General features: G+C 36.2%; 1 protein-coding gene across 1 annotated transcript in view; it reads left to right on the top strand.

Annotated features, from left to right (window-relative positions):
• The window catches only part of LOC121651419 (V-set and transmembrane domain-containing protein 2-like protein), a 47775-nt gene extending 33710 nt beyond the window's left edge, over positions 1-14065 (top strand). The window contains exons 2-4 of the mRNA XM_042003614.1: positions 6277-6446; positions 8532-8576; positions 11419-14065. Coding sequence (XP_041859548.1) covers positions 6277-6446; positions 8532-8576; positions 11419-11868 — 665 coding nt within the window. The 3' untranslated portion in view covers positions 11869-14065. The remainder of the gene's footprint in view (positions 1-6276; positions 6447-8531; positions 8577-11418) is intronic.
• Positions 14066-14477: the final 412 nt, after the last annotated feature.

The raw sequence follows: 14477 nt of genomic DNA, 5'->3' as shown, positions 1-14477 counted from the left end.
TGTCACTTTTTTCTTAGCTGTTAAGTGACATTAAAAATAAACATATACTTGTCTCTTGTTTTGAAGCTGGGATGTGGAGCAGTGAGTTTATTAGAGCTTTTGTTCTGAAAAAAAACTGTGAGGTTGAATTAAGAAAACGATCATAAACCAAATCTACGATGCTTAAAGGAACTGAAATGTTAAATGTAACGGCAGGATTGGGGGATAATTATCTGCACATCAGCTCTTCAACCAAACCCTTTCTTTAATTTGTTATGAAAAAGTGTTTAGTGGAGCTTTGAGATTACAAGTCACTCTGGTATTTGACCAGAGAAAATGTCCGTAGCATCTCAAATAGACCATCTCTTACAATGTATGTAACATTAACATTAACGTATGTTTAGGTCATCTTATTTTCCTCTCAAACTATAACAAATAAACCATAATCTATTTACAGCAGAATACATCTCTAAAAATGTTTTACTTGTGATACAGTGGTGCAATCACTTATATTTGTGTTGTACATTTTGCAAGTCAAACATTTTAAGTTGGGTGCACCAAGTAAAGGATTTGAATGGTTATCATGTAAGGGCATCTGTCTTAAACATTAAAAATAACTGGTATCTTTTAAACAACATAAAATAACCCCACACTGTACACATTTGTACTGTACATTCAGAAAGAGTGTATTGAGAGGAAGCTGAAGATATGCTGACATAAGACTAACCTAAGGAGTCATCTCCAGCTCGTTTCATAGCGTGGCTGTAATTGCCACATCCACTTTCTCAAAGAAAAGAAACAATCAGTGGTGCCCCTGCAGCTTTTCCGCCCACAGCTATCAGCTGCCTCACACATTGTCCCTAGTTTCACCCCCGCCTGCCCCTTATATTTACACACACAGTCTTATATTAATTCTTTTTCTAATTCTTGCTATATATTAGTCTCTTACAGATACAAAGAGCCTCACTCTCATTAACACCCACTCATTATTTTAATCTTTGGTGATGATTTATTTTCTCGATCACTGCACAAACACGTAGTCTCTTTTTCTTAGTCTTTTTTTCCCACATTAACTTCACCATCTATCTCCCCATCCTGCCGTGGAAAATGGGTTGGCATGGAGTCTGACTTGGCTGTACCTCTAATGCATTGATTTAAGAAGTAGAGAGGCTTTTTGCTGTTTATCTTGAGGAAAATAACAGTGCTTCAGGGGATGCCGACCCAACTCATCACAGCCTTTTATAGCCTCAATAATGATAGTGTGGATATTAGATATTATTATTAAGAGATAGAGCACTTGAGCACCATGTGCTCGAGTCATTGCTGTATAAGAATCAGTGAAATATAGATTTCCTTAGTAGTAAAGGATGATTGAATGTTACATATCTAATTTTCTCCTTTTACTCGTGTCCACTTTTAAAGTAATTTTTGAAGTCTCAAATGTAAATGAGAATTATTAAGACTAAGAAAAGGATGTTTTACAGAAAGAAAATGTCATGTTATATCAACAGATTAGTATCTGCTCTATGGATTTTACAAAATACTGAATGAGAATGATCTCTCATGTGGTATTATAGACTGATGATGCCTATTACATTTTCCTGTGGTCTTTTAATGTGCGAAATCATGAGGCCAGAAAAATGTGCTTGTATTTTGCGTTGTGGCCTTCACAGCTAAGTGGGAAAAGACAGATTATCACTGCTGAGACCAACTTTAGAGGTTCTGTCTCTTACACAGCAGTTTTTATGTCTCAGCTTTGAATATAATCTACAAGAGACGAGCTGTAGGCATTTTGGCTGGCAGTGTAATGTCAAATCAATACCTAGTGCGTTTCGAGTTTCGCAAATGAAAAATACAAGCAGATTTGATCAATGCACAAGAGGGATGTATGACTTTAGGCTAGTTCTGCTCACGTAATTTGAGACAGATCTATAGAGCAGCGTCACTGGATGACATTAATCTATGTAGCAAGATGAAAATCAGCACTCTGTTGGCACAGGGATGACACATCTTATTGACTGGGTTAGTTATACTTTATAGCAAATGTCAAGAAATTTCTGTTCACTTGTGGATAGCTTAGACTCCAGTAATGATAAAAAAAACAGCAAAAAAAAAAAAAAAAAAACAAACAAAAAAACTAGAATTAACCTCAGAAAGAAGCAAGGAAAAAACAAAGAAAAACCTATAAATCTCAGGGGTCTGTTTTATGGGATTTCCCAACAGCATAAACATGTAAACATGTCATTTTTACATGATAAGTGGAGAATATTGTGACAAGTGACATTTGAAACAGCACCTCATTGAAAAACACGTTTTGGTCAATGTCATCTTCAGGTATGCCAGCTCGCTCCGAAAGCTGGAGTGGAATTTGATTTCCTTTCCACATTTTAATAATTCATTTAAAGGTTCAGAGGTGCCTTTTGTAAACTAATTGGACAATCAGAGGCTGCTGGGTTTCAGTGGAAAAGACAAAAAGAAGGTCATATAAAGATGACTAAAGGATTTCTATTATCTTGCAGTATTTTTTTATTGAAAGCATAATCATAAGCCACAGAAATGAAACGTCATTTTGTTCCTTAGTGTGCAGTGAGTCTCATTTTTCATTTAATTTAGATGAAAAAAAACAAACGAAACTTGGAATACCTGAAAACATTTGGTAATTGGAAAAACTATAAAACAAACAGATTTAACAGTGTAATAGACAAACTGTAGTCTTAATTTAATAAATGCCTAATATTTCCTTTAAAACCTAAAATTTGTGAATATATATCTATCTATCTATCTATACATCTATATATATATATATATATATATATATATATATAGATATATATATATACTGAATAGACCTGAGGAAGCACAGTGGTTAGCTCCAGTGTGCTGATACATTCTAATTGTTTCTCTCAAGGCTATTACAGCTGGTGGGGATAGTGTTTGACTGTCTTGCAGGCTGTGGTGGACCCCAATTACTGACAGTCTTGACTTTCAGGGGGGAAAAAAGCTTTATTTTTGACGACGCAGACTGGGAAATTGGGTCCATTGCAGAAAATTGGTCCTCCTGTCAGTTTCAGAGCCTGTCTGAGATGCTCTGGTTGGTAAATGTTTGTTTTTTTTATACATAACATACTTTGTGGCTTTGCTCATTCTTGCTGCAGAGAGGACACTAATAATTAGCATGTGTTAAGGTTTTGTCACTACCTATCAGAATTGCAGTAATGGACTATTCTGCAGGTATTAGATGTTTCCCTGCTGCAACACACACTTCAAATTAAATGGATCTCTGACAAGCTCTGCACAAGTCTGCTAATGAGCCATTGGTTTGAGTCAGGTTGGTTGAAGCAGGGGAAACATGTAAAGTGTGCAGGACAGTGGGTCTTAAGTACCGGAGCTATATATAAGACCAGAGAACTGTGGGAGACCATGCTGCTGCTGGAAATGGGAAATATATCCATAAATGTATGGACACATTTCACTCATTTTACTGTTTAAAAGAAAAATTGCTACTTTAACTTTGGTGGTTGACAGTTCTAAGTAACATCAGTTGTAATCTCACAATTCTGTTTAAGTTGCTTTTGCCTTTTATTGTTTTAACTGACAAATCATCGTCTGAAGAGAGGATATGGTTCCTACCTGGTTTTCTGTCCTGAATCCTTTAGGTTTTTAGCTTGAAGTAACTCTGGAGTTTTTATTTTCCATGTTTAGACATTAAGTTTTAATACATTCACTTACAAGTAAAATTGTTGCCATCCACCTCAGTGTTGCTCACTGAGTGAATGATTTGTTCTGGCTCATACAATTTGTATCTGTTCTACAAGAAAATTATTAAAAAATAAATAAATAAACACATAAAGATTCCTGAAGCTCTTGATATGTGATATAACTTTTTTTTTCTGAGACATGTGGTAATACACGGTTATGAAGTGATGTAAGTTAAGCTCATATTAATATGAGCGGACATTTTGACAGATTTGAAAAACTTTCATTCCCCTTAAACCAGTGGATAGAGGTAAGAAAAATACACATTAACTTGCACATGAAAAGACTAAAGCAGACATTTTTAATCTTTTCTGTAAAAAAAGTAATCCACAAACGTAATAATCTTCTATAATCTTAAATGCTAATGGTCTCTCCTTCTGAAACGACCCCTTGTAGGCATCTTATATAATTGTCTTTCCATCTCTGACTTTGGGTATAGGAATGCCTGACCATTCTTCTAAGATGATTTAATCAATTTCAATATTATTTCCTTGCATATTCTACAAGAAAAATAAAACTATAATGTGCCTGCCTTCTTTACACAGTGAAGTAAATGTGCACCCTTTTTTCGGAGCTGCCATGGTGAGTATATTGTGAGTTCAAAATAAAAACAACAAAAATTTTTTATTTTATCATTTATCAAAGACAAACTGTATTGTAAATAAGGTTGCAATGGGGAGGAAAATTTCCTGTAAATTTCCAATAAATTTCCAGAAACATTTCATGCTGGGGAATTTTGGAAATATATGCTTTGAGGCTTCAGGAAATTTTACTTAACAATATGCTGCTGCATCAATGCACGTATTTTTTACGTATGTCCTTGCATAATATTTACACACATACAAAGACTTTCCTTCAACATTAGTTTGTGTGAAGTGCCTCCACACATCAGATGGCAAGCGCAACATTTTTCTGTAAAACAAGATAACAAAACAGCTTTTATAAACATTAATGCAACCGCATAAACAGATATATAGTTAACAACTAGAATTTTCTTCAAGATATTTTACAATTGATGTATAAAATAAATTTACCCCAAAATGTTATGAAAGCTTATCTGACTTTATGTAGTTGCAAACTCAAGTGTGGCCTCAGTACTCCAGGGTTGAAGAAGTCACCAGTTTGTGTGACGTGAGGGGGTGTGGCCTCAAAAACCATCACTAAGCAGTGTGCTGTGCGCATGTGACTGGATGGCATAGATATTCAACTGTGTTTGCATTAAATCTGGTTGTTTTAGCCAAGATTTTGCTGCAATATATTTTCCTCAACTATATTTAAGTTCCCTGTTAAGTGAATAAACATAAATTTTGTAAATTCCCGGTTAATTCCCATAACTTCCTGTTAATTTCCATATATTCCCGTTAATTCTTATGAAAGGTTTCCAACTTTGAAAATTCCCTGAATTTTGCACCTCTAATTGTAAAACAATGAAATGGGCATTGCTTGTGATTTTATAATTAGCTGCAGCCAAACATGATGGTTAGATGTAAAAGTTGGTGTTCTGGTAGCCAAAGTCCGCTTATAAAGACAAAAATTATAACCGGTTGCAATTATAACTGGCCTGATCTACAGGAACTGGGGAGACTTAAAGCTCTTCCAGTGATTCATTGTTGCAAAGCTTTCTAAAAGACAGCCGATGTTAAAGTGTTCGTTTCTGGGGTTTAAACAAATGCTCCTTCTCAGTGTGCCAGTAAAGGTCTTTTTAAATGCAGAGTTAGACATTTTGAAAAATACACTTATTTGCTTTCTTGCCAAGAATTAGATTAGAATATTGATCACATCTTGACTGATTGTCACTCTCATGCCTGTGCAGGAAATATGAGACTACTGCAGGGAGGCCGCTACCATTTATAGTAGCACAAAGCTCAGGGAGCCCTTTAGTGAGACTTGAGACAGTCACTAAGCAACCCAAGCAGTATTCCTGTTCATAACTGCCAATAAAACTTGTTTTCTATTCATTTATTTATTCATTTACCGACTTTAAGTATGGATGAAACAAAAGAAAAAGAAAGTGTTAATGAATAAGTTGATGGATTGATTGGAAAGTGGGAGGCAAACGAATGTGTCCTGAATATCATGAACAGGTTATAAGTATTTTATTGCAAAAAAAGTCCTCTACATCTGAGAGAAAATAAACAATGTAAGAATTTGTAAAGACACCACAGTCTTTTACTTTTTCTTTTACTATTTAAAGCCCTGTTACCAAAAGGGAACTGTTAAAAAATGTTCCAGACTATGAAGCTGCCTTTTTTGTTGTTGCTGTTTAGTTGGATCCCAACATTATTCATGACTATGCTTACACTCAAGCTCAGCATCAATTCCGTTCTTTAGAGGATTTACATAAATTAATCTGATCATTTCTAATCACATATGCTAATTATAGGCTTCTTTCAGCACTGGTAAGATGTCAGGGGTGATTATTTAAAAGAACAAATGCAAAAAGACTATTATCATCCTATAAGCTTCATAAATGTTTTGCTGTGCTGAAAGGTCAACAATAAGGTCTTATTTGTTGACCATGTCTGTTCTGTGTCTGTCCAGCCATGTTCACAGAGGTGCCCCACGACATGACTGCCCAAAGAGGTCAGGATGTGGAGATGGCTTGCTCCTTCAGAGGAGCTGGAACACCATCCTATTCACTGGAGATCCAGTGGTGGTACATTAGGAACCATCTGGATTGGACAGACCGACAACCCTGGACAACTAACGAGGTGGGTTTTGAACAGGAACTCTGACTGTCTGCTCTGATATATTTTACATAAAAGTTATAAATAACTTTTGCATCTACTAAAAGGACCTGTATGGGATTTCTGCCTAAGTTTTACATTCTTTACAACTCTTTTTTCCCCAAATTTATTCTTTTCTCTTTACTTTATACCTAATGTGTTCACATTTTCTACTAAATAAGGTAGTCTTACCTTTTGCCATTATCATCACTGATTAAAAGAGGCAAATTATAAAATTATGACCCAAGTATTAAGAAGACAGAAATGTTTCCTGTTTGGTATACAACACTTATTAATTTCTGGTAATTTATCATTTGTTTAAGTGAAAGTTAGACTTAATAATTTGTATGATTGCTGGTAAGAATCAAATGTCATGACAAATAGGGAAATAGCTACACTGGTCCACAGCACAAACACATTCCAGTTTCATGACAAAAGCTCAACAACTGTATTTAATATGTTTTCTTTGCTGCCTGCACAAATCCACCATCCTATATATTTTTCTCATTATATCATTCACTTTCCATATATATTGATAGTGTTGAATGGGTCACAGACAAATATAAGCAAGGAGGAGGGAGGGTATGGTGGAAGATGCAAAATCACAGGCCTTAAGGCAAGAGAATACTGGTGTAAGACCTGTCCTGTGACTTTAAAACGTCACTGCACTCTTAGGCTTCCTTCCCACTTATAAGCTTTTCAGGATTTACTATGCTCCAAGCTGGGAATGATTAGGGTTAAAAGTATATGGTTTGAGTTAGAATTAAAGTAACTACGTGTTACATCTATACATTACTAAAAACACAATTAGACAGTAACTAAAATCTATCGTTATGGCTTTCTCATTTTACCCTTCCTACATCTTGCTTTGTCCCATGAATACTACACTACAGAAAACAAAAGCTGAGGGGTATGTTGCTATCTCATAATGTTAAACAGTAAATTGCACCACAGTGGTGTTTTGGAAAAGTAGAAAAACATACCTCCTAAAAGTTTCCTAGTAAGACTCACCAGGGGCTGAAAATTCTCATACATCCAATACAACTTCCTCAGTTTTTGGCAGATTATGTCCATTTGTGATCAAACAGTAATAGATCAGCATTACAGTAATTCAGAACCAGATTCCACATCCACATACATGTTTAAATTCAGCTGTTTTCTTAGGTCACAACCAAACCACATTACCTTTGTGTATGGATACTTGGTGCTGCATACAGCAGTTGGTGAGACTAAATTATGTGCAGCTAATGTAGGTAAAACAATTCTCAAAGAAACCACAAAACTACATAAAACTGTAGGATTATGTGTCACTTGTAACTTATAGTGCTCATGACATGCAGTATAATAATGCGACTTGATGAAATAGGTGGTTCTGTGCAGTTATAAGTCAAACAGGCTTGTTTTGACGCGAATATCCAACATTGAAGTATGAATTATGTTATCTAATTTATTATTTAGATAAAAGAAATATTGACTGCAAAAGGAGAACAAGCTGCAATAAAAAAAAATTCAAAAGTTATTACAATTTTCTGTTATTGTCAGAGATAATCAGACCACCTACAAGATACAGTTGTAGAAATATGGGAACTTCTCTTGAGTAATTGGCTGTATTGATGGATGTCATGTTCCCGTTAAGTGTTCTTCAAGAGGAGGTGCTGAACTGTACAAGAATCGTAAAAACTGGTTTACAATAAACATAGGTGTCTCCACTCCCACTATTTCTCTAACATTGTTGCACATTGGCAACAACGACTTGAGGATTTTCCAAAACTGTAATCCAAAAGAAGCAGGACAACAGGTCATCAAGGTCAGGCCATCTTTTTCTAGAAAAGAATTCCAGTATTAGTCATAAGATTTAGGAGAGTTGAGGCCATGACAGTATTTTTTTGCTTTCTTTTCTTCTCCATGCAAGATAAGGGGTCAAACTCCTGTTCCATACACAAAGACTGCTAAAATTTATATTTAAAAAAATCCACCCCAGGTTTTTTCAGAGCAACCTCACCTTTGTACCATGTGCATATTTTAAATCTTTTTAATCTGATGAAACTAAATGTTCATTTTCTCTCCTAGGTGGCCCCAGATGAGGAAATGCCAAAGGATGCTACGAAGATAAGTGTGAGTACTCAGTTTCAGTCCTTACATTTGCTTTGGTGTTACAGGATGACACACAACATGCTTATGATTATATTTTAGGTTTTGAATGATCCACAGGTGTTGAGTCTGATGAAGCTCTCAGTACAGAGAAGGCTCCATATTGAAGACGCTCACTTCATCCTTTCATTGCTTTGTGGGATTACAGTGTCAGCCTAAGAGCAGGCAGTGTGGTTGTGGGTGGTTAAGTGTCCTCCTCAGGGGGGCACGGCTTGCAGTGCATCATCTTCAGATTCTAATAAACACCCCTTCATCTTTATGACTATAACACCATATTCTGCTGATAAACAGTGGCAGGGAGGAACTGGGAAGTCAGCAGAACATCTTATATATCCCACATATCCACAGAGCAAATGAAGTCTAAAATCAGATTTTTTTTTCCAGTCATCCCCTTTTCTTGTCTAAATCTCACCCCATAATTACAAATTTTAACATTTCAAATAAATATGTAAAGTTAAAGAAATAAATTGCATGTGCAGAAACATGCACACACACAGAAAACATGAAGCCTCTCTCCTCCCTCTCAACAGACTAGCTGCTGCTGATTCGTTGTAATGAAGGCACCATCTGCAGTTTGGGTGACCGAGTACATGTATGATGTGTGTGTGTTTGTGTGGGTGGAGCCAAACACTGCAGGCTGTGCAGCTGGAAAATCATTATGAGCTCTCTGTATATAATAGATGCTGGCTCACATCCTTAAAGTCAAACAAAAACATGAAAGATCCTTACATATGCAGACACAAAGTCACAAATAGTAAGCTTGAAATGTTAAGCTTTTGTTACATGCTGCCACACAGGCACAAATGTAGGGGCTGTCGCTGGTGCACATGCACACAAACATCTATTGGTATCATAAGGATGAAGGTGGGTGACAAATGGAGTTGTATTTATATCCTGATGTGTCACATCTCATGATGTCTCCACACTCTCATCATCTCAACAGTGTTGCACTGTGAACGTGCAAAGCTTTTACCTCCAAGAAATGGTCCGGAGAAGAAATGGCTCCAAATAGAATTTGTTCAGCAGCACCTTTAACTGTCTCTATGGGAGTAGGAGTGATTGGCTTGGAGGAGGGGAAGCTGTGGAGCGTTTTTCAAGCCTATCTGACAATTATTTCAGCACCACATTCATGCTGCACTTCTCATGTTCTTTCTTTGTATTCATATCAGCTCTCTCATCTAGTGTAAGTTTATATTCAGTTTAAATCACTCATTTTAAATTAGGAAAACACCAATTTATGATCTTAAACCTTAAACATATTCCATATGCAAACATAAAATGAATACAGTTTCATAAAAACTGTATCCTGATAACCAGTGTTCAGATATTCATAGATAGCTTGAGTGTGATGGCAAGAAGGATGCTAATTTTCCTCTTTTAGTATTCTTGAGTGTTAAATGAGAAGGTCAGTTAATGATTTTAGGTAATATGTATTCTGCCAGATGAATACACTGGCAAAATATTTAACTGGAGCAAGGAGAAGAAGAATGGAGGTTAATGGGAACAGCTAGCCCTTATAGAAATAGAAAAAGTTTTTACCTCACTAAGAAATATGTCTTCTTTATTTAACCTTAACCAATTTTAAAACAACAGTGTTTTTAACAATAACAATGAAAAACATTGGTGGTAGTTTAAAGTTTGTCACACAGCCTCATTATGACAAGAAGGCATCAGGAAGTGGTTTTCCAAACCAAAACTTGTATTTTGCTGTGGCTTTGTACATATTTATTTTAGCTATCACAATAAAATAACAAATTCACTATAAGAAATTATTTCATCACTGCATAATAATTACTGGAAGAATAAAAAGGCCTTAAATTGAGATTGTGAGAGGCAGTGATTCGCTCACCTCACATTGAGTTTATAAATGTGTTAATCACCAAAAGGGTCATTTTATGCAGAAATTATTTTCACTGTAATGCCAATAGCAGATTTAGGCAAAAATTTGCAAAATGTCTATAAAAGAAAACAAAGCATCCCATAACACTGATATGATGGCGAATTAATGCACATTAGCACTGAAAACGTGTCTCATGTCTATTTTTCCATGTACTGTTTGGTGTGCCGAAAAAAAAAAAACAAAAAAAAAAAACACTGTAATACTCACTGTGGACATTTCTGTTTACAGAGGAAGTACTTTTTTATTTTTAAAAACAAGTAAATATCCCCGCTCTCCTCTCCCAATTAAAAGTTAAGTACCATAAGTCGTTATGCCACCACTGGTTTTCCTGGTTTGGTATGACCAGCTTATGATCTGTGTTCATTTTCTTGCAATTCATCAAACTGATAACATTCTCATCATTACATTTTAGCATTGACAAACCATTATCCTTCTCTTGTGGCTTTGGCTGAGCATACATTTGTCACAAAAGGCTGATACTAACGATTAGTGTGATATTAAAAAATGACATCGGTATTGCTTTAATAATGCACTGCTTTTGTTAAACACTTCATCTGACTGCCTTATGTAATTTATAATATAATATAAAATATATATATAAATTTATATTTATATTTTGTAACTATTCTTTATTTGCACTCTTCTTACTTTACATGTATTTTGAATGTAATGTGTGAAAATTCAACAAGCCAATGATTCATTCAGCTGCTTTTCCCCTTTTTTGTTTTATCTACACTTCAACACATTATCATAAGAAATTCTTTCAGTAATCATAATTGTGGAGCAAAAATCTGATGTCATGACAGTACTGGTTCTTTGATTCAGCAAATGTTGCACTGCGTATAGTTTTCTCAGTCTTACCATAATTTCTCACTCCTCTTCTTTTGTCCCTACTACTTTTTCTAGGTTGTGAAGGTTGTAGGAAGCAACATCTCCCATAAACTCCGTCTCTCCCGGGTCAAGCCTTCTGATGAGGGTACCTATGAATGCCGTGTCATTGACTTCAGCGATGATGCAGGTGCCCGCCACCACCGCGTCAGAGCATACCTGCAGGTGGTGCCGGAGAGCAGGATCACCAACAGCAACAGTGATAACTTTGAGGCTCTGGACGATACCAAGAGAGGTGTAAGATTCTTTGACAGGGAGTCTCATAGCGGCACCAAAGAGCACAGCCATCACCAGAGTCACGAGCACCACCAGGATCATGGCAAGCGGCCTTCGTCAGCCGCCCACCCTGGCCACAGCCATGGTGACAGCAGTCAGCAACACAAGTCAGGCAAAGAGCTGAGGAAGAGAGACGTGGACAGTAACCACAGCCAGAATGACTGCACCAACGAGCCAAGCTGTGCGCTGTAAATACCTGTTGTAGCTGAGCGACAGATTACAGAAGGATTGCATAACATGATGTTTGTTACAGCATTAAAAGCTGCTTTTCCCACAGAGTGCAGGCCGGTAGACAAAAATCTGAATCTTTAACCATGTATAGTACGGCTTATTTGGAACAAAGGGATGTAAGCTCTGCAGGGAATGTTGCTTTTCTTGCTGTGCATGAGTCTGGGTTGGACTGGTCAGTGTCTGTAGAGCCTGGCTTCTCAACATTCAGCAATGGGAGGGGGCTGATGTAGATGTAGGCAGCTCCACTGTTTCTGGTTTCAACACCAACAAAAAAAAAAAAAAAAAAAAAAAAAAAAAAAGACTTTAGTCTTATTATTAACCAGTGTTCTGTTCCACTATTGTACTTTAGATACTGTAAACGACTCAATCTTTCATACTCACACTTACTCCACTGCCTTACTCTGCCATTTAAAAACAGTCAGAAAAAAGGAAATGCAGCATTTTCTAAGTACTCTAACATCCATAGAATAACTTCTTTTTCTTCTGAGACTGCGCTGATTTAAACTCTGCCTAATTATTTCCCTGGAAATGTTGTCAAGTCTCACTGCTTGGATTTATACGTAGACCACAAACTTCATTGGATCTTTTTGTGAACTCATTAATGGATATGAATATGATGCAAAAGCTGTAATCAACCAAAAATCAGCAAGTTATTTCTCCCTGTTTGCTCTCAGGGGAGAGAAACATGCTTTCTTCAGCTGGAATTTATGAAGGTCCCATAGCAGCAGTGCTCATCAAGGACAGATTGAGTCTTCATTTATTTCAGGTTGAGTGAGTACACTGGTAGTTTGGAGAGTGTGGGATTTCAATACAGAATTGCAAATAATACAGGACACAAACAAAGAACATTTTTTTTCCCTCACTCTGCTTTTCAGTTCAGAAAATATATTTTTTCACCCCATTGTGCTGCAAGTTCAATACATTTCTAGTTGTTCAGACTGCTGGGAATCGATTGCATTGTTCCATGTTGGCCTCGTTAGTTTGGAAAGCTGTTGAAAGATTAAATCCATGCTACCAAATTAAATTAACAACTGGTTTGGTGTGCCTCTGAATCATGACTACGAATAAAAAGATGACATATGATGTTGGTAGAAAATCTACTTTTTGAGAAGAGCAGTGTTGTATTCATTTCCTAGCTTGGTTTCTGATGCTCAGTGGTCATCTGTTATAAAAATAATAAGCCTCAATCCCCTCCACTCTAAGCCTCTAATCCACTCTGTATATAAATCTGTATAAAATTAAATAAACTTAGTGCATGTTCAGTAATTTTCTTAAAAAGATTTTCAACTAATCATACACAAAAACAGTATGTGAGTATATTTTTTTGTCATTTATGAGTTTGGTTCATAAAAAAAAAAAAGTTATATTACCATCTGTTCTGAATCTTTTTCTACTTTATACGTCTCAACTCAGTCTTTTTTTTCAAAGCCGTTTTCTCTCCAAAAGTGCTGTACAGACAGACGAATGACATTCTCTCCATAGCTGCTCAGAAAGGGGTTTCCCTTATGTATCTTAGTACTTGTTCAGTGTTTCTAACACAACTGTATGTGCAGGGCTGCAGACAGTGTAGTTATATTTTAAAGAGCCTGCGACTTGATTTGAAAAGCTCTGAGAGGCCATTGTATTTTTGCCATTTTCAAGTCTGCGATAAACTCTTTGCTTAGATGCTTGTACGAAGCTTAAGCCTTGTCTATAAAGTTGATAAGGAGCACACAATGTGAGGAAAAACTTCACTCTAAGGGATCAGACAAAGTAATGGTGTTAACGTGCTACATAAAGCCTTGAGGGAAGAGGGTAAGATGTGAGAGGAAGCTGTTAGTAAAACATTGAAATCAACTTTCTTTTCTGCTTCACTTTATATAGTCGTCAATCTCAAGGCCATGAGTGTTTTACCTCTCTGCTGTGTTATCTGTCAGAGCAACAACAGCCCTTCTGTTACTGCGGGCAAGTCGCTGTATGCAGCCTGCAAGGTTGATGTAATGCACGGTGAGGTGACCAGCCTGACTGGGTTTTCTTTCAACCAGTAACTTTGATTTAATGTTTTGTAAAGAAGAGATCACTGTTGATGAGGGAAAAAATGTACATTTCTGTTAGAATATCTGGTCCCACACTAAATGTATGCCTTTATCAAATGAAATAAATTGAATATGAAACAACAGCAAATATCTGGTAAGTCTGATTATTTAAAGGTTGATTTTCAAACTTATCACCACAAGGGAGCTGAGTTTTACTGGGCAAGATGTTAGTTTCCATTTCTCTTTAAGAATAATTTGTTAGTTTAAGTTTTTACAGGTGGAAAAACAACGGGTGGAAAGAAGTTCTAATTATTCTTTTACTTTAACAAGAAAAAAAACAAAAACAATATTCCACTGCTGTTTCTCCGTGGTAATTCGTATACCAAACAGAGGCGGCTCAGCGTCACATTAACACAGACAAAAGGTCAGACACACAATATTAACAACCTATTTACTTACCAGTCTAACAAAGTTTAAATTCTGCCTCAAATTTCCTTTAATGTCCAAAAACCTGTCTCCATTGAAGAAAAGCAACACCAACATTTATTCCTGTTG

The sequence above is a fragment of the Melanotaenia boesemani genome, chromosome 13 (genome assembly GCF_017639745.1).
Source record: "Melanotaenia boesemani isolate fMelBoe1 chromosome 13, fMelBoe1.pri, whole genome shotgun sequence".
NCBI classification, from domain to species: Eukaryota; Metazoa; Chordata; class Actinopteri; order Atheriniformes; family Melanotaeniidae; genus Melanotaenia; species Melanotaenia boesemani.
Note: the sequence above shows the minus strand (reverse complement) of the source record. Positions and strands in the feature narration are given on the sequence as shown.